At 52.6% G+C, this 26032-nt stretch overlaps 2 protein-coding genes across 3 annotated transcripts in view; both read right to left on the bottom strand.

The window, feature by feature from the left end:
- The window catches only part of PTK7 (protein tyrosine kinase 7 (inactive)), a 65825-nt gene extending 54775 nt beyond the window's left edge, over window positions 1-11050 (bottom strand). Inside the window, exon 1 of the mRNA XM_039231104.1 lies at window positions 10801-11050. Within this exon, the coding sequence (XP_039087035.1) occupies window positions 10801-10879 (79 nt within the window). The 5' untranslated portion in view covers window positions 10880-11050. The remainder of the gene's footprint in view (window positions 1-10800) is intronic.
- A 1258-nt stretch (window positions 11051-12308) lies between these two features.
- KLC4 (kinesin light chain 4) lies at window positions 12309-25879 on the bottom strand. 2 transcript variants are annotated; one of them, XM_039231106.1, is made up of 16 exons: window positions 25819-25879; window positions 23922-24204; window positions 22323-22553; window positions 20382-20463; window positions 19571-19781; window positions 19008-19095; window positions 17418-17519; window positions 17027-17200; window positions 16634-16733; window positions 16375-16427; window positions 16104-16174; window positions 15584-15692; window positions 14467-14607; window positions 14073-14188; window positions 13656-13719; window positions 12309-12769 (listed from the first exon to the last, which is right to left on the bottom strand). In XM_039231106.1, exons 2-16 carry the CDS (start codon window positions 24177-24179, stop codon window positions 12719-12721), a joined length of 1851 nt encoding a protein of 616 aa, XP_039087037.1. In that variant the 5' UTR covers window positions 24180-24204; window positions 25819-25879; the 3' UTR covers window positions 12309-12718. The 2 variants fall into 2 exon arrangements, with proteins under 2 accessions (XP_039087037.1, XP_039087038.1); XM_039231107.1 differs by having other exon boundaries at window positions 25811-25846.
- Between the last annotated feature and the right edge of the window lie 153 nt (window positions 25880-26032).

Consider the following 26032-nt stretch of genomic DNA (forward strand, 5'->3'; position numbering starts at 1 on the left):
GGGGGGGGGGGGCATGCAAGGCCACAGAAGTGCCCCAGCCCCTTACACAGAAATGGAGGGCAGATTCGCCACCCCTCGGCCTGTACCGCGCCAACACACTTGGGACGCTTCATCCAGGCAGGGTGCGTGTTTACTAAATAAAAAGTCTTTTGTTTGAAGGAGTTTTCCAAAAGAGGGGAGCGGTCAGGAGCAGACAGAGATCCTCCTCCAGGACCCCCGGGCTGTTCCAGGGCCCAGCAGCCCCTCCTCCCCCTGGAAGCTCCTCCCGCAGGAGGCCCGGACCCCTGCAGTGGAGGAGGAGCTCGGATCCCAGGCCAGATCTGGGATCCGGGCACAAAGCTGCTAGCAAGCTGGGCATTTTTTAAATTGGTCAGTTTAACAACTGGTTAATCGGCTACGTTAACCAAACGGATAGGACGATTTGCTCTTTGTAGCTGGGGCTGCGAGACCAACAGCACTTCTTTCTGGGTTTTTTTGTTTTGTTTTGTTTTGTTTTTCCCTCTAAGGCTGCAAGACAACCATTTTGTTTGTGAATTTTGTTTTTCAGGTAGCTGGCAATGACTTTGGCTCTCAGGTGCTATTCTAGCGCATCCCTTTTCTAAGGACCTGCTGAGCTAAAGGAACCTTCTCTTCTTTTTTAACAGATGAGCCACCAAACACTACTTTGTCCCCTTCAATGACAGGACGCAGGTTCCCAGGTTGGAATCTGAGAACTTCAGAAGCAGAAGAACGGACTCAGCAGGGGTGCCAAGAACGGTTCACAGCTCAGCTAAAGGGAGACTCGCCTGGCACTAAAACATGTACATCTCCCCGAATGTCACTGGTCATTGTCCAAGCAATTCTGAAACCTCTTGAAAATTAAAAGACCTGCCTCCAAAGTCAGAAATGGAAGGGAAACCTACATCCATCGTGTCCCTACTATGGGCCGGGGCCTGTACCACCCACTGTGGGCTCCTTCATCTGTACAAAAGTAGTGAGAGGCAGCAACCATTATCCACAGCAGTGATGACTCTATTACCACCCACGTGGTCTCCCCCACAGCATAACCCAGTGTGCAACTCCCAGCAGGCACACTGGTTTGGAATGTGGCAATACACCTGCAAGCCAGGGCCTGTAACTGGCCGTGACCTTCCAGAAGCACCAGGCGGAAGAGATGGAGGGCTCAGAGAGGTTCAAGAGAAAAGCTCAAATTGTGAGGATTCAGGCATAGTGTTCTTCTGGACTTCTAGATTACATAGCCTGACCATAACTAAAAACTTTTATACACAATGGCCCCTCTGAATGGGCCACTGAAAACCTCAATCTTGCTGGTTTGTAAGGACAACAACAACAATTTATAAAAGCAAGAAAAATTGGCAATCCTGAATGTTGTGGCCCAAAAGATCTCTGCATGCGTAAGTTACTGCTACACTCTTTACACAGAAAGAGCAAAGGCTCCCCCGTCCCCTAACAGGGCTGCTCCTAACCCCACCCAGACAGTTAAGGCATCTGCCAAATCTATTCCCCAACATTCACCTCACTCCAAGTTCACCGCGCTCCAAGGCATGTGTGTGTAACACGTCATAGCCCAGAATCGGCTCTTCTGCTTACCAGCTCTGCAGTCCTGACTGGATCATGCTTTGTACCTCAGTTTCCCGACCTGCAAACGCCTCCTATGCCTTCATCCCCTCCCCCCAAAACCAACCACCCTCATCCTGCATACCTGGATAGCTTTGATAATAGGATCAAATGTCAGTGTGAGGGAAAGCATTCTGTCAACTGCAAAGGTAGGTCCACTTGTGGGATTACAGACGAGGCTCTCCCAGAGCACACCCAGCCCCTCCTCCCAGCTTAAAGCCTCCCTCCAGTTGTTCCCCTTCTGTACAAAAGAAAAGGTGTTCCTCACCAAGGCACTAGTCCCTCGAGCACTTGGGGACTAACCAGGGGAAGTTTCTGCCTTCTTTAACTCAGAAAAAATTCTTCCTTTTTTTCCTTTCTTTTCCAAACCTTTCCAAAATGTACTCATACTTCTCCATTCCCCTTCACACCCGGGAATTAAACCCTAATATCCATATCACCAGTTGATCGAGTCCAAACACATCTGTGCCCACGCACTAAAAACTCCAGAACAAAATGCAGCCCTTAAAGTCCTCTCCCTAAAACCAAAGGGGAGGAGGAGGGCCCGTAAGGCGCGACAGAAACACAGCTGGGGGAGCCTGGATGGCTCAGTAGGTTAAGCGTCCTGCTGCAGCTCTGGTCATGATCTCACAGTTTGTGAGTTCGAGTCCCGTGTCAGGCTCTGTGCTGATAGCTCAGAGCCTGGAGCCTGCCTCAGATTCTGTCTCCCTTTCTCTCTGCCCCTCCCACGTGTGCTCTGTCTCTCGCTCTCTCTCTCCCTCAAAAATAAATAAAATATTAAAAATTTTTTAAAAAGAAAAAAAAGCACAGCTGGACGTTGCATATGGCAATACGAGGTCATCCCCAAAGACGGCCACCCTAAAGGTCTTCCAAGGTCTTGTGTCGTCAAGTTGATGCCGGAGCGGCAGGTCGGACTTGCCCAACATCACATGAGCATTCTGGGGCAAACGTGGGAGCAGGGCCCATGCCTCCCTCCCAGTGCCTCCTCAAGGAGGGATGTACACCTCACACCTCCAGGGTACCTCAAGCCCCCCAACACCCGTCTTTGCTACTGAAGCGATACTACTACTGCAGGATTCCTCTAAAACAGGAAAGCCTATACCCTTTTTACCTAGGGTCCCTAGAGGCCCCAGTGTGCCCAGGGGAAGAGGACAAAGGAGAGAGGCAAGGCTGACACTTCTTACGGAGATGTGGTCTGAGCAGGCCCTCTTCCCTGAAGACTCAGCCAGCCCTCTTTATTAATAATTCCATAAGGCTTTAGAAGCTTGCATGTACAGCAGTACAATCCCTAGGTCAGGGGAGAAGCCTAGAAACAGACCAAGACCCCAGCAGCTGCAGACATCCAGTATGGCGTGGGTATGGGACTGGCACCCCAGCCTCCCAAGCTTCTCCTACAATGTCAGATGAGCAGCACTACCCCCACCACCACCACAGGAGGCAGGCGAATAGTAGGGAAAATGGCTCATCTAAAACATAAGACTAGATTAGAGGTCACCAAAATCATCTTGGCCCATGAGAAGCAAAGGGCCACTCATTCCAATGGGACAGCCCCATAGGACTATTCAGGTTGTACACTGCTCAAAATCCCCAGCTGAGGTGTTCATACCAAAATACTGCCGTGTCCTTTTTGTTTTTAATTTTTTAAAAATATTTATTCATTTTTGAGAGAGAGAGAGAGAGAGAGAACACAAGCAGGGGAAGAGCTGACAGGGAGACACAGGATCCAAAGCAGGCTCCAGGCTCTGAGCTATCCACACAGAGCCTGACTCGGCTGTCCTGTGTCCTGATGCAGGGTTGTGTTCACTTGGAGAAAGGGTGCCTATTTCTAATTTGTACAAGGGCACTTCATGAGCTAGCTACTGGGGCATCTCAGCCATCCACGCCCCAAAGATACAATCATTCTCCTTACTGCCTCACCAACGGCACCCCAGAAGGGGCAAAAAGGAGCCTGTATGTCCCCTGGGGGAAAGGCTGTGCATGCTAGTGCCTACTCTGACCTCCTTAACTACCCACAGGGGAGAGCCCTCCATCCCTGACCACACTGCACCTTGGGAACCTCCCTAGGGTATGTGACAGAAGTTCACACAAGCTACCTAGGGCACCTGACCGGGGAAACCCCACAGTCATTCTGTGATGGACGAAGCCCCTCCCTTGGGTATTACAAAAGTCAGCCTAAGCTACAAGAAACACAGCTTACTACTCACTTCCTAAAAGAACATCAGCGTGCCCCAGGAGATGGTGGCCCCAAACCAGCACTGAGCACCCTGGGAGAATCTGGTACTAGGACAGAGGGAGGAGAGTTCCTACCAGAAAATGCAAAGTGGCCGTGCCCACATTGCTGAGCTGCTGTTGGAATACTGAGACCTGTTTAGAAAAACCTGTGCTCTCAAACGAGGAACCCATTTCTTTTTTTTAATATATATTTTTAAAATATTTATTATTGAGAGACAGAGAGAGACAGAGCATGAGCAGGGAGGGGGGCAGAGAGAGAGGGAGACACAGAATCCGAAGCAGGCTCCAGGCTCTGAGCTGTCAGCACAGAGCCCGACGTGGGGCTTGAACTCACGAACCATGAACGAGATCAGGACCTGAGCTTAAGCCGAATGCTCAACCGGCTGAGCCGGCCAGGCGCCCCCTGCGGAACCCATTTCCAAAGCTGCCCCGTCAAGGGCAACTTTGTCCAGCCCTTGCAAACCACACCTGGGATTGAGGACTGGAAACAAAGGTTGACACATTAAGAGGAGACAAAGGGTTAGGACAGTCTCTGGGAACAGACATCAGAGCTGGCCAGAGGGACTGCACAACCTCATAACTTCCTCAGCACTTGTGCTTTGCAGATGAGGAAACAGAGGCTTGGAAAGGTTAATTAATTAGCTCGAGGTCAGGTGGCTAAGCACAACTGAGCCCGAATACAGAAAAGCAGGTGTCACAGGATCACAGATGTCACTTCTCTTCCTTTATGATGCTCTGACGGGTGTGATGTTAGACAGAAACCACTCAAGTTTTCAGACTCTTGGTCCAATGCCTTTTTGTTATTCTGATCAGTCCCCGCAGCCTTCTCTCTTCTCTGAAGCCCTTCCACTACTCGTTTGCTCCTGCATCATGGACTTACTGTCCTAAACATTTTAGAATGGTCTTCTATTCGGCATTTTATCCACACCAACCTCTCATCACCACGCCTTCACTTTAGACGGACAGACTCCTTATGGCAATGCAGTTGTTCTCAAACCTGAATGTAGGTAAGACTCTCTTGGGAAGCAACTTTATTTTTTATTTTATTTTTCCTGGGAAGCAATTTTAAGATGCCATTTCCTTTTGAGATGTGAGCCGTGCCTGGATCGGCTCTTCAGAAATTACAACAGAATCCAACAAACGAGAAAGTAAAATGCCTTTTCTGGCTCCTTCCCTGATAATTCTGATGGGCAGGTCGACCGTAAGGCCCAAACAACTCAAAGTTTAAATAGGTTGTCTGGCTACATGCCCCACCTCCCGTATTACCTGATGGTCTCTGGACCACAGATCTACATCTTCCGAATGTGTGATTCACAGTCCCTTCCCCACAACTCAGGACCTAGTTTCCAGCAATTAAATACCCACCTAACCCAGCAAATGCACAGCCTTGCTCAGCAGGGTCTAAGCTTCCGGCAGCAACTTGGGATCCGCAGGACTCCTGCTGGACTGCGTTGCACTCACCTGTGTATTCGGTCAGTGTTAACGCACCAAGGGACACCGGAGCTTGGGGACCCCAATCCAAGCTGCAAGAGCGGAAAGGCGCCTGCGCGCGTCAGCCCTTCCAGCAAAGCTTCCTCCCTGCCCCACTGCCGCCCGTGTAGCATTACTGGGAGGGAAAGAAAGGGCCTGAACGCGGAGAAGAGGATGGAAAAAGTGACATACTGCAGAGGGCTTCCTCAAACCACTGATTAACTGCAGCAGCTTCTGTGCCAGCTCCACCAAAGCGCCAGGGGGCTCGGCAGGGCCACATGTGCACTCCGCGGTGAACTCAGGGAACCCCAAGACAGGACTCTAACCCAGGGACAAAAGGACCAGGCGATGGCAGGGCCAGAGCAAGGATCCAGGAGGGAGGCAGGCAGCCAGCTCGAAAGCAAGACTAGAGCACCCCGCCCCCCTCCAGCAAGCATGGCCCTGAACCCGTAACCCCTCCATGTGGCGCTGCCAGGGGTAGTGCCAGAGGCACAGAGCAGAGAAGCATGCGAGGCTGAGGGACGCAGGCCAAGGACACCCAACCCCGTTTAATGACCCTTTCTTCCATCAGGAAAACACCAAAGACTGAATCCTTGGCCCCAAACTGCTCTTGGCTCAAACATTAGAGTCGGAACCGGCCAACGTCCATCTCCGATGAGTCTCACAGAAGCTCCCACTGGCTTAGACACAAACACACAAGCCCCTTCACTCCAAAACACGAAGTCTTCCAAAGGTTCAGCAACAATCGCCGAAGCCCAGCGGAGACGCCACCTCCTTTATGAATCAAATGTATTCCTGAAAAGTCATCCGCCGCCGACATTTCTGCCTAACAAATCCAACTTCTCCGCTGTCTTTCATTATAAAGTGAGACGCATACGCTCCTCGAGGAAAAGCTGAGGAACTGAACATCACACTTCTTGCTGCACACCTTCCAGAGTCACACGTTCAACGGACAAGTTTCCTGACAAAATCTAATTCAAATTCAACCCAAAGTGAGGTAATTTTTTTTTTTTTTTTTGGTGAGGTAATTTTTAAGTACACACATCACATTAAAGAGCGTTCACATGAATTCAAAGTTATTTAAGGTAAAACGTTCAAATACTACTCAAGACTCAGGGCCCCTAATTTGAAAGCTCTGCACCTTAAGTTTCTGTATAAGGAGACCAGGACTTCTGTTACTTTGGGGTGCAGTCGCCTTGGGGAGCTTATTAAAAATTTTTTTTTAAATGTTTACTTGAGGGGCGCCTGGGTGGCTTAGTCGGTTAAGCGTCCGACTTTCGCTTAGCTCATGATCTTGCGGTTCGCGGGTTCAGGCCCCGCGTCGGGCTCTGTGCTGACTGCCAGCTCAGAGCCTGGAGCCTGTTTCGGTCTGTGACTCCCTCTCTCTCTGACCCTCCCCTGCTCATACTGTCTCTCTCTCTCTCCTAGAAATAAATAAAACATTTAAAAAAAAATGTTTACTTGAGAGAGAGATAGAGAGAGACAGAGCATGAGCAGGGAGGGGGCAGAGAGAGAGGGAGACACAGAATCCGAAGCAGGCTCCAGGCTCTGAGCTGTCAGCATAGAGCCCGACGTGGGGCTCAAACTTACGCTCTCCACAAGATCATGACCTGAACCAAAGTCCGATGCCCAACTGACTGGGCCACCCAGGCACCCCATCTTGGTAAGCTTATTAAATGCAGACTGGGATTCTGCTTTGGGCTCCCAGGGAATGTTGATACCACTTTTCTGTGGACCTTATTTTGAGTGGCCCCTACATAGCTCCCAGTTTTTGACTTGGAGGCAGTGCAGCCTCACATACAGAAGTGGCTGCCCATGCCCTAGCGGCTGGGGAAAGCCAGAAGCCCTAGCACATCAAACTCAGTAACCCACAACAAAGAACAAACAGCCCAGAAACGGGGAATGACAGTCTGATCCCTTGATTCAGTCCTGGCAGAGCAGGCACAAAGGAGGAATGGGCACTCCCAACCCAGAGAAGCTGGAAAGGGTACAGGACCCCCAAGTAATCTGGATGTTTACTTCTGCCCTTGATTACTCTGCCCTGTACCCAAAAGGATCATTTTTAACAAGCCGACCCATTATAAATGATACTGTAATGAATTCGACAAGCGGGGGAGCACTTGAGAAAGTTAAAACTCGAGGGGGTACCTGGGTGGCTCAGTCGGTTGAGTGTCCCACTTCAGCTCAGTTCATGATCTCATGGTTGAGTTCAAGCCCCGCATCGCATCGGGCTCGCTGCTATCAGCGCGGAGGCTGTTTGGAATTCTCTCTCCCCCTCTGCCCCTGCCCCTCCCCTGTTGGCTTTCTCTCTTTCTCTCTCTCTCTATGTAAATAAACAAAGAGAAGAGAATAAAAACTCAAACGGGATAAAAATACGGAAGTGTCCTAAGAATGACAGAGTCTAAAAGTTCTATGGGCACCTTTCTGGCAGGAGAACAGGACAGCTTTGGGGACAAAAGTGGAAGTGAGGCCAGACAAGTGACAGATGGGGGAGGCAACACGTACCAAGGACTGGCCTGAGAGGAAAGAAAGGTCCGAGAAACCACACACGTCTTAGGCGATGGTAAACTGACTAGCTGGGCTGGAATGGAAGGCTCCAGTAGGTGGAAAATATTTCTTGTTGGGGTGACTTGTGAGGCTGGAAAGGTATGTGGGAAGCATACCCCAGGAGAGGGAAGAACAAGAAAGGGGCCCTTTATAGACTTCATTACATTTAATCCTGTGCACAACTCCAGGAAGTTAAGTCCCTTTACAGAGGAGGCACACTGTGAGGTCAAGAAATTTGCCCAGGGCCACCGGGCCTGTCAAAGACTTTGAGTTGCTGTTTTGCCAAATACACAGCCTGCACTCTCTCTACCATTCAGCCCCTGCTCAGAACGCCAGGAGCGTGATTAGAGCCCGCAGCGAGTGATGTGCAGAGATTACCCTCTCCCTCCCACCAGTAGATACTTCCCAACAACTGAGGAAACCCATCACTGATAAAAGCAACTCCTAGGCCTGAATTACAGGCTGCAGGGCCTTAAGGAATCTGCAGGCAGCCTATCTCTGAATGTGACAACTCAATCTCCCCAAATGACACAAGAGCCTGGAAGGAAGAAGAACTCAGAGAGGGGAGATGGCAACGGCGATGGGCAGTGACCACAAATGAACCCTCAAACGGCTGGTGCTAAGAATCCCAGATTTCCAACACCAAGCCCTCTCCTCCCCCTCTGCCGTATTTATCACAACGGGGATCTCAAAGTTTGGAAAGCTACTCAGCCATTTACAGCATAATTGCCCAAACTTCAAAATGGTCTAATCCACAAACCTAGCCAGACCAGGTCCCTCACTCCAGCCTTATGAACAGCAGGGTCTCACTACAACTCCAGTTAATTACACAGTTAAACAGTGAGATGGAAAAATCTACTGTAATCTATTAAAAAATCACTGCCCCCTGAAGTCATGCCGTCTGGGGGTGGGTGAGTCCCCGGATTTCACCAGAAGACAGCAGGCGCCTTAGCCTCGGCTACAATTGTTTACTGCACATGGACAGGTTCCACATCAAGGCACGTTTGGTGGAACTGATTTAAGGCTCTCATTAAAATGTTCCTTTGTTGAGCATAAGACATCTCCCCCCCCTGCCCGCCCCCTCCAGGAGATTCCAGACCTCCAGTCCCAAGCCCTCAGCCTGCCTGCCCTAACTTCCCCCAAGATTCCCCTCTCTGCTAAACACCCACCGGATTAACATCGATTAACATCAGAGTTGTCTTCTCACGGAAAGAATTCAGGAATTCAGCATTTGCTGAACGAACAAGGGCCCAGTCTCCACCAGAATCTCCCCCTGACTCCAGAACTCAAAACATCAGCAGGGAAGACAGCCATATCAGGCGACAGGCGACGTATACACCCAAACCCAGCCACCAACCTAGGAAGCCTGGGAGCTGGGGCTCCTCACCCATATGGCTGGGCCCCCTGATCCTGGCTGCGCGCAAAAAAAAAAACAAACTTCCATACTTCCTCTGGGAGCAGATGTGGGTTCTGCCATGAGCAATAACCACCCTACACATCACAAGGAACACAGGGCAGCTCCAGAAACACCTCCTCCGAATCCCTGGAGCTTGTTCCTACCTCTCCACCTTGGGTTACAATTACCTCTCCATTTAATCAGGGGTGGAGGAGATGTTGACTCCACAAGCACCAATACCTCTCAACAGCTGGCAAACCAGGGAGATGTCAGAAAAGGCTATTCTCTACCCCCACCCTCTCTATGGCCATTCTTCCAAGAAAGAAGAAAGTGATAAGCTAGGACCAGGTGTCCTGGGCAGAGTTCCTCCAGAAAGAGCTGCTGCCAGGATCACTACCAAAGAACACTGAGAGAGAGAGAGAGAGAGAGAGAGAGAGAGAGAGAGAGAGGGAGAGAGAGAGAGAGAGAGTGTCTGTGTGCGTGCGTGTGTGTTGTGGGGGGCTTATATCCAGTCCAGGGCGTTGGGGGTGTGTAGGTAGCTTGGTGCTTTCCCGTAAAGCACTTCAACACCTCACTGGTGACTCTCAGGTGTGACCAAGCCAGGAAATAAAGGCTGTGTTGGGCTGGGGGGCGGGGGTTGGATCCTGTCTGCCCTGTAGATACCGGCCACACCCTCATCAAAACGCTGAGGCCCTCCAAGAAAGGGCAGAATGAACTCTTTTTGCCTTTCTGCCCGTAGAATGAGAGATTTTCTTTCCTTGGCGCGGAGAGACAGGATGGAAATCCAGGAAAGAGCAGAACAAACCCCGTCCGCACCTTTGCAGGCCGGCCATGCCCGATTTTGGCAGCGGCCTTCACACATTAGTCACCGCGACAGCCTAGGACTCTCGGCTCCCCAGATTCGACCCGGCTGGGAGTGGGCTCAGGGCTTGGGCCCAGGAGCTGGAGGAGACCGGGCGGCCTCTGATTCTTCCCTTCTTCCGCCTGCACCAGCAGGGACATCAGGGGTCCCAGCCTGGCCCGGGAACTTGGAGGAGGGAAGCCGGGAGCGTCTGGCCGGCGGAGGTAACAAAGCTCCGCGCTCTGCGCGTCGCAGGTCGGTCCCGCATCCGGCCCCAGGCCGGCCCCCCTCACCTAGGTTGAGACTGCTGGGGGAACTCCGTCTCCCCCGCCACCAGCCACCTCACCGCGCCCCCCCCAAGTAGGAGGGAGTCATTTCCCTCCCGAAAAGAAACTCGCCACCGGGGCCCGGGAGCCGGCAACTCCGTGCAGTTCCCGAGAAAACTCTCCGCTCAGACCGGGAAAACTCTGGGCGGCTGGAAACGCGTCCTCGCGGGCGCGAAGGGAGAGGGGCCCGAGCGAGTCCGCGGGGGCTTAGCCAAACCGGCCGCCGAGACCTCGCGCCCGCCGAGATCTCTCCACCACTCCAGGGTGTCTTGCCTGGCCCAGCCACCCGAAGCCAACTCCCCGGTGCCCCCTTTTGCCCGCGGGGCTCCCGCGCTTCTCGCGCCCCGCTCCCGCAGCTCGCCGCGACTCACCGCCCAGCAGCGGCAGCAGCAGGACGCTGAGCAGAGGCAGCCGGCGGAGGCTGCTCGGGGTTCCCCGCGCAGCTCCCATCGCGGCGGCGGGCTCGGGGAGAGGAGACGGCCGGCGCACGGCGGGCGCCCGAACTGCGCTCCGCGGCGGGCCCGGGAGGCGGAGCGCACCGGAGCGCGGGCGCCGCTGCAGTATAGCCGCAGCCGGAGCCCGAGCCCGAGGCGTCCCGAGCCGGAGCCGCGGGTTGCTGGTACCTCCGAACCCTCGCGCGCCGCCGCCGCCGCCGCCGCCGCCGCCGCCGCCGCCTCCAAGCCCCGCCCCGCGACGCCCCCTCCCCGCCGGCCGCCGCGCGGCGCCCCGCCCCTTCGACGCCCCCACCCCGCCGTGGCGGGGGAGGAGCTCGCAGTTGGGGGAGGGGTCTGGAGATGGATGGGGGACTGAGGGAGGGAGGCCCCAGGGAGTGCAGGGGACCTGAACGAGGTAGGGGGCCGTCGGCTGTGCCTACTGCCCGCTCAGTCTGCAGGGACTCAGAGAACCAAAGTGACTCTTATGGCCCCTGGGGAGGATTGTCAGTTCTGGGCCTTCCTGGGGGCTCTGACCAGCATTTCCCCCAAATTCTCTGGGTAGGAGTGGGGAAAAGCGGGCTTTGGCTCACTTCTCAGCAACCAGAAATCCTGAGGAAGACCTAGAACAAAAGGGTGTCTTTGATGTCCCCAAGCAAGGTAGCCTGGAGATACTATGGAACCCCTGGAGAAGTGAGGGGCCAGTGCATGGCCGGGTTCTGGTTTGGATTGTGGACCAATCTGAACCCAAAGGTAGAAACCGGCCAGGCCTCAGCCTGGCTGAAGGCTGTTAAACTGACAAATTTATCCCAAGTCCATCTCCAGGCAGCCTGGGCTGCAGGGCATGGCCAAGTCTCCAGCTGTGGGGAGGCCCAGCGCAGCCCTTGCTCCAGGCACCCCCCACCCCCAGCGCCACCACCCCCACATTCTTTCTTTGTTGTGAAAGCAGCAAGGGGTGTAGGAGGCGGGTCAGGAGGAGTCAAGCTTTAGAAGATGGGCCCCAGCTGCTGCTCAGGCCTCCAGGATATGCTGAGAGGGGATGGATAGTGAGTGCCTCATCCCCCTCCGGCTCCGGAGGGCCCCCCAGGCCTGCTTAGACCTCCCTTCCCCCAAGCAGCTGGGAGGAGGAGGGGCAGCCACAGAGGGCCTCACAGGCCGGGAGCAGTGGCGCCAGGACTCCAGGGTCCTGCCACATGGCCACCACATGTCCCTGACAACCCAGTCCCTAGCACCTTCTCCTTGGGTTGTGGGCCTCCTCCCCCATCCCCCAGATGCCTTCCTGCAGGCCCTGCTGGAGAGGATACAAACAAGGGAAGGAAGAGAGGAGAGATCCGTGAATCAACACTTCTCGTGTTGCCCCATCCATCACTGCCCGTTGCCCTTCTGTGAAGGGCCCCCCACACAACCCTTGCTCCCTACCCTCTTCGGTCAGGACTCGAGTGGCAAAATGGTTACCTGATTCTTTTATTTAAGAAAAGTGAAATACACGGACCTGAAGTGAGGCAGCAGAGGGAACAAGAGAGGCCAGAGCAAGGGCAGCTTGGCTGGCCTGCCCCAAACCCTCTGGCAGAAGAGCCAGCAGCAGACTCCATCTCTGAGATGCATACCTGCTCTTTATGCATCTTGGGGGCCTCAGAGCTAGCTTCTCTAGAGGACTACGGGGGAGAGGATGTCCTGAGGGTCCTTCCTGAGGCGGATTCCTGAGGAGGGAGCCAAGACCCTAGGGCAGCAGCAATCTTCTGGTTAACTGCTCTCCCTTCACTGTCCCACCTTGGGGCGGGAAGAGCCAGGAGCAATAGGGAATGCTGAGAGGGCTGTCTGGGGGGAGACCCAGCAGACCTGGGGGCTCAGTTGAATGTCAGCTGCTTGAAGAGAGGTCCGTGGTGCTGGCACTGAGGCCCCGGGAGACCTGAAACAGACAACACCATGCCATCGGCCCAGGGACCTCAGCCTCACTGAAGACTGTCCCCTGGAGTCTATCCATTTCATGGCTGCAATCTATCTGCAATCTATCTAGACCTAGGACGGAGCCTGTAACCTCAGTCCCAAGCTCCGTGACTCTGTTTAGTTTTAGCTTTTGCTAGGATTTTCAAGAAGGCCACAATCTGGTGGAGAAAACACTGGGAAGAGCCACATGCATATCAGTACATACTTTGAATGTGTTGATACAAATAGTCTCTTCCCATTAAGATGTCATTTTTGGGGCGCCTGGGTGGCTCAGTCGGTTAGGCATCCGACTTCAGCTCAGGTCATGATCTCACGGCTCATGAGTTCAAGCCCTGCATCAGGCTCTGTGCTGACAGCTCAAAGCCTGGAGCCTGCTTCAGATTCTGTATATCCCTCTCTCTCTGTTCCTCCCCTGCCTGTGCTCTGTCTCTCAAAAAAAAAAAAAAAAAAAAAAAGTCATTATTGGTTTCCAAAATGTAGATAATTAATACTTTTTTTCTTTTTCCCTCCTCATCTGCTACTGAGCCCCCAAGGTAAAGAATATGGTGGCTGCAGGAGGTAGAGCAAATCATTCCTAAATTATTCATAATTTCAAAGTACCAGTTTAAAGAACATCGATTCCTTTTCCCTTCCTGATTCATTTCTTTGCTGCCATCTCTGACCCAAAACTGCCCCTTGGTGGTCACCACCCTCTTCAAGCTGCCTGATTCTCATCCACCCAACTCTAATTCCCTGGCTGGAGTCTTCATCCCTGAGGATTCTCTCCTTTTCCCTAACTCCTACTGCTCTTGGTCCATGGCTACCCTTTCTTTCTCACCCACCTATATGCTCACGAGTGCTGCTCTCACCTGGAGGGGTGCTGCACTGGGTTGATTCAGATAGTTTAAGGAGGCTGCCCGCTTCATGTTGCTGCTACAATGCAAAAAGAAAGAACTGAGGCCTCTTCTCTTCCCCATTTGTGGCCCTAATGCTGTGGGCCTCTCGGGCACATGTCAAATCAGTGCCTCCTCCCCATCGGACACCCACACACACACACATACACACACTCATACACACTCTCTTATCTTCATCTGTAACCAATATCTCCTCAGTTTTCCTGAACACTGGGGCACCCATTTTGCCCAGACTCTTTCTCCATGGCCATCCCACTGACCCTCCTCCATGTTTCTCTCCAAGATACTTCCCCTCCAGAGATGAGGGTCCAAGAGGAGCTGGAGGCAAGGGCTCACTGGCTTGCTTTGCCGTATCTCAGTTTCCCTGTGTACCTGGAGGGCCGAGGCTCAGTCCCCTGGAGCTTCCTCACCAGGAGTTCACTGCTTCTACGAAGCACATCCCGGATCTTGCCCAGAGAACCACTTCTCTGTAGGGTCCCACTGCCATCCTGGCAGAAAGGGGTGAGGAAGAGAAGCTAAGGAGATCCTATCAGGCTGCCTTCTGAGTCTACTGACATCATTTATTCTGCACACTTCCCGCCTCCCCCCAAAGCCTAGTGATTGAAAACAAGAGCTCTATCGATAGATGGCTTGCAGATACCCCTAAAGGGATGGGCTAACTGAACTGGTGGACAATATGTGCCCGTGTCCTACATGGACAGGCCCAGAGCCTCTCACCACCACCAGCAAGAGGGAGGAGAGATCAAGGGGCAGTAATGAGACTCACCCCTGACCATTCCACGGCCACAGAAGCATCTTCACCTCCCTCGAATTTCACGCTGCCCCCAGAGCCCTCCTGAGAGGTCCTTCCGCTGTCACCTTCCCCAAGTAGCTCGGCCACCTTGGTCTGACTGATAGGGTCAGTGCCCTGGAAGGAAAAGGAAGGAGCTAGGACTCTGCACTCCTTAACTGCTCAGGATGGGACGTTCAAACTTTTTTCACCATCAGCCCCAACAAGGAAAACATTTTCCCTTGTGATGTCCTAGCATACACATTACACAGATTGGGAAGAGCTTACGTCTTTGCAATGCATTCCTACATAGAGATACATACATATTTTAACTATGGCCCACACTGAATTGATTTCAAACCCCACAAATGAGGGGCACCCGGGTGGCTCAGTTGGTCGACTGTCTGACTCTTGATTTTGGCTCAGGTCATGATCTGAAGTTTCCTGAGTTCAAGCCCCACATTGGACTCCTTGCTGACAGTGCAGAGCCTGCTTGGGATTCTCTCTCTTTCTCTCTGTGCCCCTCTCATACTCTATCTCTCTCAAAATAAATAAACTTTATAAGAAAAAAAAAACACACTAATGAATCACAACCCACAATTTGAGAAACTCTGACTTTGGGCTCCCCTCAACCTCAACTCCCTCCCTCACACCACCCATGCTCCTCTGCAGTAGATTCTTCAAATTGTGAAAGGACATGGCTTCCCTTTTTTTTTTTTTTAAGGGAGAGAGAGAATCCCAAGCAGATTCTGTGCTGTCAGCACAGAGTCCAATGCAGGGCTTGATCACATGAACCGTGAGATCATGACCTGAGCCAAAATCAAGAGTCAGACACTCAGCCAACTGAGCTACGCAGGTGCCCCACGCAGCTTCCCTTGTAATGGTCCCATTTAGTGATATGAACGTCGAACTTGGAGTCCTGACCGTAGAGCGCAGGTGAAGGGGTAGGAACACACTTAAAAACAACCACAAAGAGTGTCTCACCTTCCTGTCCCCGGCTTCCTCCTCAGCCTCTCCTTTTAATCTTCTGAGATTCACAAGAAGCCTCAGTGATCCCCCGTCCCCAGGGCCTACCTTCCAGACCTCCTTCCCCTGTCCCCTCCTGGTCACTGACCTGTTTCTGAGAGCGCAGGGCACATTCTTCTAGGGTCTCAGCAGCCTCCAGCTTTCCCTGGCGCCTGTACAGAGCTCCCAGGTTTCGCAGAGTGGTGTTTACTGTCGGGCTGTGGGAAGGAAGTGAAGATGGACTCAGAAAAGAAGTGGGTGGGGGGCGCCTGGGTGGCTCAGTTGGTTAAGCGTCCAACTTCGGCTCAGGTCATGATCTCACGGTTTATGGGCTCGAGCCCCGCTTCAGGTTCTGTGCTGACAGCTCAGAGCCTGGAGCCTGTTTCAGATTCTGCATCTCCCTCTCTCTCTGCCCCTCCCCCACTCGTGCTCTGTCTCTCTGTCTCAAAAATAAACAAAAAACAAAAAAAAATTTAAAACAAAAAGAAAGAAAAGAAACGGGCGAGAGAAGGGGCAAAGCTAAGGCCAAGGAAAAGTCAAAGGGAAGAAGGGAAAAGGTCCCAGGGGCCAGGATCAGGTCTTGGATGGAGAGTGTCAGAGGCCAAGCCAGCTTCTCGCTGGCAGCTCACCTGCTCACTTTGCAGGCCTTGTACCAGCCTCCGTACTCAGTATAGGGTGTGCCACCCTCTCGGTGCCGGCTCTGCAGAACAGAGGGGAGAGGAAGCCAGAAATGAGAGCACAGGAGTGCTGGAGTGCAAGGGGTGCGGGTGCAGACTGGGCTGGGGAAGGCACCCTGTGGCCGGTGCTCAGGTGGGAAGTAAGGAAGGCGCTGGGCTAGCGCAAGGAGTAAACCAGAGCCCCAGGCAGCCTCGGGCTCCCCAGGCCGGGCCCCACACTCACTTTGCTCATTTCCTCCCGCTCCTCTGCATGCATCCAGATGGGCTTGTGGTCATCTGGGGGTGATACACGGGATGGGGTGGTAAGGTTAGAGAACAGAGCTACACAGTATGTGGGGGAGCCAGGACCCAGAGACCCAGGGGTTGGACTCAAGGGGTTTGGCTCTGCCTGGGAACCTCTAGGGCCTAACCCCCTACCTTTGGTCTGCATTTCTTTCCCACCCTGCAGCGCCCCGCCCCCCCCCGGGGCCAACCCCACTCACCATCCACAGACCCAAACTCCTGCAGATGGGCCCGGGTCAGGATCTCTTTGTAGAGCGTCTCAGCCTCGGCATATTTGCCCTGTTTCAGGTAACAGGAAGCCTGCAGGCAGAAAAGCAAAAACACAGGACAGAGTCTCAGCAGGGCTCAGGGCTTTCCACTTCTTGGCCTCTCTTCCCCAGAGATCCTCCTCACACTTCCTTTGCTAGCTGCAGGGTCAAGGATGTCCTCGCTCCACTCCCAGGAGGCTAGGGGACTTGGCTTTCCCCCTGGGATGAGGCGGATCCCTCAGCCCAAAGGCAGCCCCAGACACACAAAGATGACGGGGTTAGTGCACTGCAATATGGTGCTCTCCCTTCGCCTCCCTCCAAGGACTCCATCCCTTCCTCCCTTACCAGGTTGTTCTTGGTCCGGGCTACGTTAGGGTTGTCCGGCCCCAGCTGCCCCTCATAGATGGCCAGTGCCCGCCGGTAATAGCGCTCCACGGCCTCGTACTTGCCCTGGTTTTGGCACAACAGGGCCAGGTTGTTCAGCTGCTTTGCCACATCTGGGTGGTCAGTGCCGAGGACCTGGAGGGGAGTAAAGGAGTGATGGATGGCTATGAGTGTGGGGGGGGTGTGTAACCATGTGTGCCCATGCCCGTGTGGGGAGCAAGGGGGAGGGCAGGACAGGAGGGAAGAGGCCGGGAAGGGGGTTGAGGAAAAAAAGTGATTGAGGAGGCTGATCTGGAAAAGAGATGATGGGGGAAGGTCACTGCAGCAGGGAAGAGGGAGCAGGCACAGGCACCTTTTCGCGGATCTCCAGTGCGCGCTGGCACAGTGGCTCTGCCTCCTTGTATTTGCCCCTCTTGCCATAGAGCACAGCCAGATTGTTGAGTGTGGCAGCCACCTAGGGAGACAGGCCGCCTTCTCAGCGTCGGTGCTTTCAGGGACCTGGAGCACCGGAGGTCCTCCTCCTCCCGGACAACAGGGCCCCACGCTGCACAAGTCCCAAGAGAACTGGACTCTGTCATCCTAACCGGAGGCGGAGGCGGGTGGAGGCAGCCGCCGTGGGGAGAAGCAGCTGAACTGGAGGTTCTGAGGTTCTCTCTGGGGTTGGTATCGCCCCCTAGGGGGATTTCTAGATATTTCTGTAGGTGAGGTTTTGTGGGGTTTGGGGTTGCCATAAAGACTGGGGGCATTACCTTTGGGAAGGAAGGATGTTCTGCGCGTGTGGGACAGCTCTGCTAACTTTGGAATGTCCCGCCAGACCGTCAAACACTGTAAGCTTTGACACTTAGTGGGATATCAAGATAGGAGCTATGTTTTCTGAGCGACATCATCTCTATCACATGTTGTAACATAGAAATTATTTTCACACAGCGCATTCGCAAAAATATCTTGTTTCTCATTTTCCCCACTTGATTTTCCACAGTTGATCATTTGTCTTGGCATGCTATCCCTATTTAAGGTTATTTCTCTCTTTCTCTTATCATATACGAATAAATCTGGCCTGTCGTTACTTAGTCTAACACTGGATCTTAATCTTGTATCCACCAATACTTCCGCTCTGTCATTTTTTAAAAATTCTATTCACTTACGTTCTTAGTAATCTCTACACTCATTGTGGGGCATAGGCTCCAAGATCAAGAGTCACATGCTTTTCTGACTGAGCCATCCGGGCACCCCTGCTCTGTCATTTTTTCAGTACTTCTTATATAGAATGTCTTACTGGTCTTATACTTTTTCTAAATCTAAAGTTAAATATCATATTGGGTTATACGTAAATCACATATTATGTTTTCTTGAATGGTTGTACTCAATAAAACTGTTACTATGTTCTCGTTTTATTGTGAGTATACTATATATTATTTTATTGGAAGTTACTTTCTTTGTTTCTCTCTTTTTTTAAGTTTATTTATGTCTTTTGAGAGAGAGAGAGAGAAAGAGCCATGTGTGCACATGTGGGAGAGGGACAGAGAGAGAGAGAAAGGGAGAATCCCAAGCAGGCTCCGCATAGAGTCCTATGTGGCCCAATCTCACGAACTGTGAGCCCATGACCTGAGCTGAAATCAAGAGTCAGATGCTTAACTGACTGAGCCAGCCAGGCGCCCCTTTCTCTTTCATATTAATAAGGTATTGCTCAATAGTTTTTGGAATTGTATGCACAGGTCAGTTACAGCATCTACGAATTATGTTTCAGGAAAATACTCATTATAAGAAGGAATCACTGGGTCTCAGAGAGTTGAGAACCACTGGGCTTAGCAGAGAGTGCCTGGAAGAACAGAGCCCTCACGCTTCTTCCCTGAGCACCCCTAGTGAGTGAGCTGAGGGCAGTGGATAAACAAACTAAGAGAAGCCAAAGTAGCATAGAGCAAGGAGGGCAAGAAATACTGACAGCAGGGTGGTCCCGGCCCAGGGTGCTCTCCCGGATGCTGAGGGCATCATTCAGCAGGTGGGCAGCTTCCTTATACTTATTCTGGTCCCTGGAAGAGGAGAGAAGTAACAAGGGGTTACCCTGAACTCTGACCCAAGCCATCTTCTTCCCTCCTTCCCTTTAGGAATATGGAGGTATGTTTAGGGATTGGGGGCCCCACGAGGAGACAGGAAGCCTTAAGCAGTGAGAGTTCACCAACACACCTGTCCCTGGATGCAGAACACTGCCACGCCAAGAGGAGACAGGTTATAGGATGCAATTGATGGAGACAGAGAGGGAAAGAGACCCTCCCCAAAGGAAAGAACGGAGAAGCAAAGAGGCTGAGACATGCGTGTCTCTGAGGTCAAGGGCTCGGGTATGGAAAGAACAAGAGAGTACTGGTGCAAGAGAAAGCCCCTAGTGGGGTCACTTAGGAGGCCCAGCAGGCAGAAGAGGTCCCCTGGGGAGAGGAGGAATGGGAGCCAAAAGTGGGTTGAGGTGGGAATCTGGAGGCTGATTCAGGAGAGGAGGAGGCCAGGACTCACCGATACACCAAAGCAAGGATGTTGAGCATGGTCGCGACATCGGGGTGGCCGCGGCCAGATGTGCGCTCCAAGTCCTCCAGTGCCTGCTTGCAGAGCGGCACGGCCACCTCATAGCGACCCTGGGCGGCATACTGGATCACCAAGTTGTGCAGTGTCCGCAGCCTCGCTGGGATCTCATATCCGCTGTGCTGGGCGCCCTGGCCACGGGACACTAACCATCACAGACAGTGAACAGGAAACTTCCTCGGGGCACTCTTCTCCCCTTTGCCGTCCCTCCTCTCCGTGCCTTGTTCTGTGCCCGCGTCCACCCCTCGCCAGGCCCTCCCTGAAGATCCACCCCAGCTGCTATTCCTTTTCTCACTCCCTTGTACCTGGGCCCCTCACAAACCCACTTGTTCACCCACTAATTCATTCATTCAACAAAAGTTACTCCATCAGCATGAGCCAGGGGCTGCGTCAGGGATACAAAAATAAGACCTGGTTCTTTCCCTTGAGGAGCTCATGCTCTTCCATGACTCCAGGGCCATTCTCTCATTCGACTATGAGCTTCTTACTGGCGAGAACTCCATAACTGTCATCTCGGTATCCCTAATGTCCACCATAGTGCCCAGTACACAGGAAGCGTTTAATAAATATTGATGAACAATGGGGAGGCTGAGGAAATCAAAGCACTAGCCCAGTCCCGCCCTATATCCAGGGAAAGTGGAGAACCTATTTCTGGAAAGGGAGCATCCTGTATGCAAGGTGGGCCACCATTAGGACCAGCCCCCTGCTGCACCGTTTCACCCTCCAGGCCCAGAGGCAGACTCACAGCCATTGCTGGGGTCTTCCTCCTCCTCATTGGGGAAGAGATCATCCAGGGAATCCTTGGTGGCATCACCCTCCTTCTCCTCCTGGAAGGGAAGAAGCAACACGTTTAGGCCAAGATATCCCCAGTTGCCTCTTCAGGGCCCCTCTAACCCATGAAATCGCTGACAGCTGGAGAAAAGCCTAGTTCATGTCTCTGCCCCTGAGAAGGCCAGCAACTGTCCACCAATCTCACACCGCTCTTATTTGTAAATCTCCTTCCATCACATTAAGAGTTTCCTAAGTACCTTCATTCTCTAGCCTCCACCCCTCTCCTCTTCAACTCTTGTAATTATAGACCAGTGCTGATCTCTGTGTGTTTACACTGATTATATGTCTGTCCTGTCTTTCCTGAGGGCGGGGAGTGTCTGATCTTATTGACACGTATCCAAAGCACATCGGGCTCAGCCTTGCGCCCTTCAACTGCTACCTCTCATGTTGGACTTAGTGCTCAACCCTCACGGTCTCACCTGCTTCCACATGGGCAAATTTGCTTTGCCTCACCAAGCATGTCAGCCTTCTACAAACCCCTCCAGCCCTCCCACCCAGACTCACCAATGTGTCTGTCCCTTGCAAATCATCCCACTTCCCTGGGACAGATCAGCTTTCCAGCCCAGGAGCCTTATCTATGACACATACCCAACCCCAGTCTAGAAAGCTTCTCCCTCCCCCTCATCATCCGTTAAAATCCAGCCCAACTCCTAACCTGTTCAGCTAAAAAAAATCCAACCTCAGTCTTACCCTTCCATCCCAATACCCCATCTGTAAATCCTTCTCAGACCATTCCAGCTCCCACGAACAAATCTTGAAATTCCTCCCATACTGACAACCATTCACCCAGCACTGAGCATTTGCTGCTTTATGTTGTTACATACGTGTTCTCATGTGTAAGCCTTGGCCCTATAGCTATGTTATAGGCTTGAGAAGGCAGGAACTCTTTTACAGTTCTTTTTTTTCAATCTTCTTTAAAAAATGTTTATTTAGGGGCACCTGGGTGGTTCAGCTGGTTAAGCATCCAACTTCGGCTCAGGTCATGATCTCACAACTTTTGAGTTCGATCCCCACATCAGGCTCTGTGCTGATGGCTCAGAGCCTGGAGCCTGCTTTGGATTCTGTGTCTCCCTCTCTCTCTGCCCCTCCCCCACTCATGCTGTCTCTCTCTCTCTCCTTCAAAAATAAATAAACATAAATTTAAATTTTTTTTAATGTTTATTTTTGAGAAAAAGAGAGCACGGTGTGTGTGTGTGGGGGGGTGGCGCAGAAAGAGAGGGAAACAGGATCTGAAGCAGGCTCTGCACTAACATCAGAGAGCCCAATGCAGGGCTCGAACTCATGAACCTTGAGATCGTGACCTGAGCTGAAGTCAGACACTTCACCACCACTAAGCTACCCAGGCACCCCTCTTTTATAGTTCTTTACATCTCCCTTACACACATCCTCTCACACCACCTAGGGCAGAAGGATAAATAAATGACTGTTGATTGAGGGTTAAATTTCACATTGTGAGAGCAAATTTTAGGAGGGTGTTGCTCGACTCTGCTATGCTTTCCCCCATTGTAGCACTTAGGCTTATGGACTGGAATTGTCCAGGTGCTTCTCTGTCTGCCCCCAACCCCGAACTATAACTGTGAGAGCAGGAACTTTGTCTGCCTGTTCACTGTTGCATCCCCAGCAGGGCGCACAGCACCTGGTGTACATAGGTGTCGTGGAATTAAATGTCCATTGAATGAGTGAAAACTGTTTCTACCTTGCAGTTTTCTGGAGTTGGTGTCAAGACCCGCATCCTGTCAGGTGGGGGCAGGCTGTGTGGCACTGCTGGCCCCTACAGCAGATAAAGCAATCACCCCCACATCTGTGCGGCTTCCAGCTGTCTGCCCCGCGGCCAGCCTTGCCTGTGCATGCTTACCGCAGTGTGCCCATCCTCGTCGTACTGTCGCAACTGCCCCAGGAACTCCAGGTGCTTCTTTTCCTCCTCCAGCTGGGCTACCGCCTGCTCGCTGCGCTGCAGCCGCTGCTGGGTGCCCGCCAGCTCGTCCCGGAGCCACTGGTTCTCCTGACACAGCCGCCGTACCTGAGCCCGCAGCTTCTGTTTCTCTGACTCCACTGTGCTCAGGTGGCTGGCCAAGGCCAGCATCACCTAGATGGGCACATCCTGTAAGCGCCACACTCTGGATTGGAGCGTTCAGGGATAAGTGGGAGCGGTGCCTACTGCCAGCAAAGCTGTCAGGAGCCATGAGGCGGGATTGGGTAGCGATGGCTCTACCTTCAAAATATACTCTGAATCCACTCTCTCAGCACCCTGGGCCAGGCCACCATCAGTTCCCATCTGGATGGGTACAACAGCCTCCTCCCTGGCCTCTGCTTCTGCCCTTTTTGCTTAGGGTCTGTTCTCAACCCAGCAGCCAGATAATCCTTTTATTTTTTTAATGTCAATTTATTTATTTTGAGAGAGGGAGAGAGAGAGAGAATTTCCCAAACAGGCTCCACATTGATAGTGGAGATCTCACAAATAGTGGAGATCATGACCTGAAATCAAGAGTCAGACGCTTAACCGACTGAGCCACCACACGCGCCCCAAACTGATCTTTTTAAATGTTGAGCTAGACTTGGGCACCTGGGTGGCTCAGTCGGTTAAGCGTCCAACTTCAGTGCAGGTCATGATCTCACAGTTCGTGAGTTCGAGCCCCACATCAGGCTCTGTACAGGCTGATGCACTGATGGTGCAGAACCTGCTTGGGATTCTCTCTCTTTCCCTCTCTCTCTCTCTCTGCCCCTTCCCTACTTGCATGTTTCCCCCACCTCAAAATAAATAAGCTTAATAAATAAAAAATAAAGTTATAAAAAAGTGTTAAGCTAGACCACATCACTCCTCTGCTCAATATATTCCAATAGCTTTCATTTCATTCAAAGTAAAAGCAACGTTCTTATGACGACCTTCAAGTTTCACATGATCTGTCCCTTTCTCTCCCACCCCTTCTACCTCTTGTACTTTAGCCTCTATTTTGCTTCATCTCACACACTCTACTGCAACACACTGGTCCTCACTGAACTTGTCGAGAAGGCTCCAGTTCAGGGCCATCGTGTGTACTGTCCAATCTTTGCTCAAATGCCACCTTTTCAGGAAGACTTTCTTTGACCACGCTATGTAAAGGTGTATCTTCTCTCTCCGTATCCCTCAACCCCCTTCTCTGTTTTATTCTTACCTCTCATCTTTAGCAATTATCACTCTGACACACAGAATACACTTATTCTGACATATAGATAATACACAAATAAATGTAAGCTAGAATGTAAGCTCTGAGATGGCAAAGAGTTTTGACTGTTGAGTTCAGCGATGTGTCTCCAGTGCCCAGAGGAGTTGTGCCTGGCACAAAGTCGGGGCTTAATACATGTTTACTGAATGAATGAAGGCAAGCATCTAGAACAAGGAGATCCTAAATGACCCCAAAACTCCAATCAGGCAAATGCTCCTCCAAGGCCACTTGGCACCATCTCTTCCCCTCACCTGGGCCTCACTCAGCCCCAGCTCGATGTTCTCCATGGAACGTCGCAGCTGCCGGGCCTTCTCATGCACCAGCCCTTCTTCATGGCCTCCTTGCTGCAGACACTCAATGGTATGGGACAGACTTTGCAGGACAGCCTGATGTTCACTGTGTAGGGCCTCCAGCCCTTGGCTCACCAGCCGGGTACTTCCCAGGATCTCCTCCTGGCTGAGCCGGTGCCCTGCAGGCTCATCCCGTTGCCCCAGCACCAGGCCTGACATCCTGGCCAGGGGGACCTTGCCTGGGCTGGGGAGAAACAACAGAGCTCAGTGGGGGTAAAGAAAAGAAAGAGCAGCTGAGTACGTTGGTTAGAGGGTGGTGAGGATCCAAGGGAAGGGACAAGGGAGAATATGGGTGACCTTCTGTCTCTGGAGAGAGAGTGATCAGTGGGGAGGGAGCCTACAACACTAAACACAAAGTAAAGGTTGTGGCAAAGAGAGATGGAGAGGAATTGAGTTGAGCGAGGAAAGACAATAGAAGGAACAGAAGTGCTGAAAACTAGCAGGTGGATTTAGAAATTAGGAAGAGAATAGGAAATGTTGTTGAAGAGAGAGCTTGGGACAGTAATAGGAAAAGGAATCAGATGAGAGCATTACAGGGAACACAGAGGGTCTCTGGAGAGAGCTGCAAAGGAAACAATTAAAGCAGACAGGAGATATAAAGAAAATGGTGCAGGGGTTTCAAAAAATGGGAAAGGTACAGGTTTCAAAGTTACAGGGAAGAGAGGGAGAAGAAGGAAAAAAAGACGCGTTCATTGCACGACCCAGACAGAGGGCCCCAGAAAGTTCCAGGTCTTCAGACTATGCCACCCACAGAGCTAAGGCCAGCATCTCCAAACCCGGTAAAGTCTGCCTCTCTCCCCACTAGGCCTTCAGCCCATACTTCCCACCCTCCAGGTGTCAGGCTCTCTTCCTACTTCCTCAAAAGAGCCTTGTTTCTCATCTTTGAAGTCCTCTTACCAGTAGGTATACAGAGCAGGGCCCTCGGCTGTGGCGCTCAGGCCAGAGCCCGGAAGAAACTCTTTCAGTAGCCAGGGACTCACAAGGATCTGCCCTGCCCAAAGTCCAGAAGTCCAGCGTTCCCACCCCTTCTCTCACCACCTCACAGCCACCCAGAGGACCTGGCACAGAGCCCTACGCAGGGCAAACACCCTCCCTCTCTCTACCTACAGGCCTTCAAAGGCGACCAGCGTGTCCCTCTTCCTTCCCAGAGCCAACGTCCCACCCTATGCCTGGGGAGCTATTTTCTCCCAAGAAGGGAGTGGACTTGATCTGAGATCTGCGGCAAGGGGTGTGTCTGGGAAAGGGTGAGGTGCAAGACCTAGTCACTCCTGACCCATTCACTTTCATGGCTTTGTCTCTGTCGTGACCACCTACTAACAGGCTCTGAGAGAAGTCACCTTAGGGTGCCTCTCAGACAACTGATGATGCAGGGAAGAATGGCAGGTCTTCAGAGCGGCCTCAGGGTCACAGGGAAACACTGCGCTGGGAGTTGGGAAAGCGGATCGGAGAAGTGTCCCGGGCTGTCGACCTATCCCGGGGCCCAGGGTGGGACAGAATGAGATGGGCGGGGGCGAGAGGGGGAGGTGCGGGTGTACGGCGGGGGTCCGCGTCGGGAGAGAGGACCCAGGGACCAGAGAATCCCGCGGTCGATGAGTCTATCCGTAGAGCAGGGGGCGGGGCAGGCCGTCTGTCTGTCCGTCTGGACGCCGAGGGGCGGGAAGAATCGCGGGGGGGCGGAGTTTTTCTGTCCGGACTTGTGTGAGGTCTGCAGGTGGGTGGTTGTTCATCTGTCCGGGAGTGGGGAAAAGAAGTAGCGGGACCTCAACCCTCAGCCCCAGAGGTACCCTTACCGACTCACCCGCAGTCTGTCGGTCTGGCTGCCGCCCTTGCCGGTACTGCCCCTTTAAATTCATCATGGCTGCCGCTCGAGGTAATTGTTTTGACGGCTCAGGGGGGCGGAGCGGGTTTATCAGTCACGCGACCTAAGGGTCGCCCGAGGATTGGCTGTGGCCACGCGCAAGGAGGAAAGGAGGTGTGTATTCACCTTGGTCTCCCGTTCTCTGCCCACCGCA

Source organism: Hyaena hyaena, unplaced genomic scaffold, assembly GCF_003009895.1.
Source record: "Hyaena hyaena isolate Hyena2069 unplaced genomic scaffold, ASM300989v1 scaffold_55, whole genome shotgun sequence".
In the NCBI taxonomy this organism is placed as follows: Eukaryota; Metazoa; Chordata; class Mammalia; order Carnivora; family Hyaenidae; genus Hyaena; species Hyaena hyaena.

Coding starts and splice junctions, on each gene's coding strand:
- KLC4 (XM_039231106.1), bottom strand. CDS start 24,179: ATGTCAGGCCTGGTGCTGGGGCAACGGGATGAGCCTGCAGGGCACCGG. Junction 16,428..16,633: donor GGAGTTTGGGTCTGTGGATG/GTGAGTGGGGTT, acceptor TATCACCCCCAG/ATGACCACAAGCCCATCTGG. Junction 14,608..15,583: donor CCCTGCGCTCTCAGAAACAG/GTCAGTGACCAG, acceptor TTTTCCTTCCAG/GGCACTGACCCTATCAGTCA.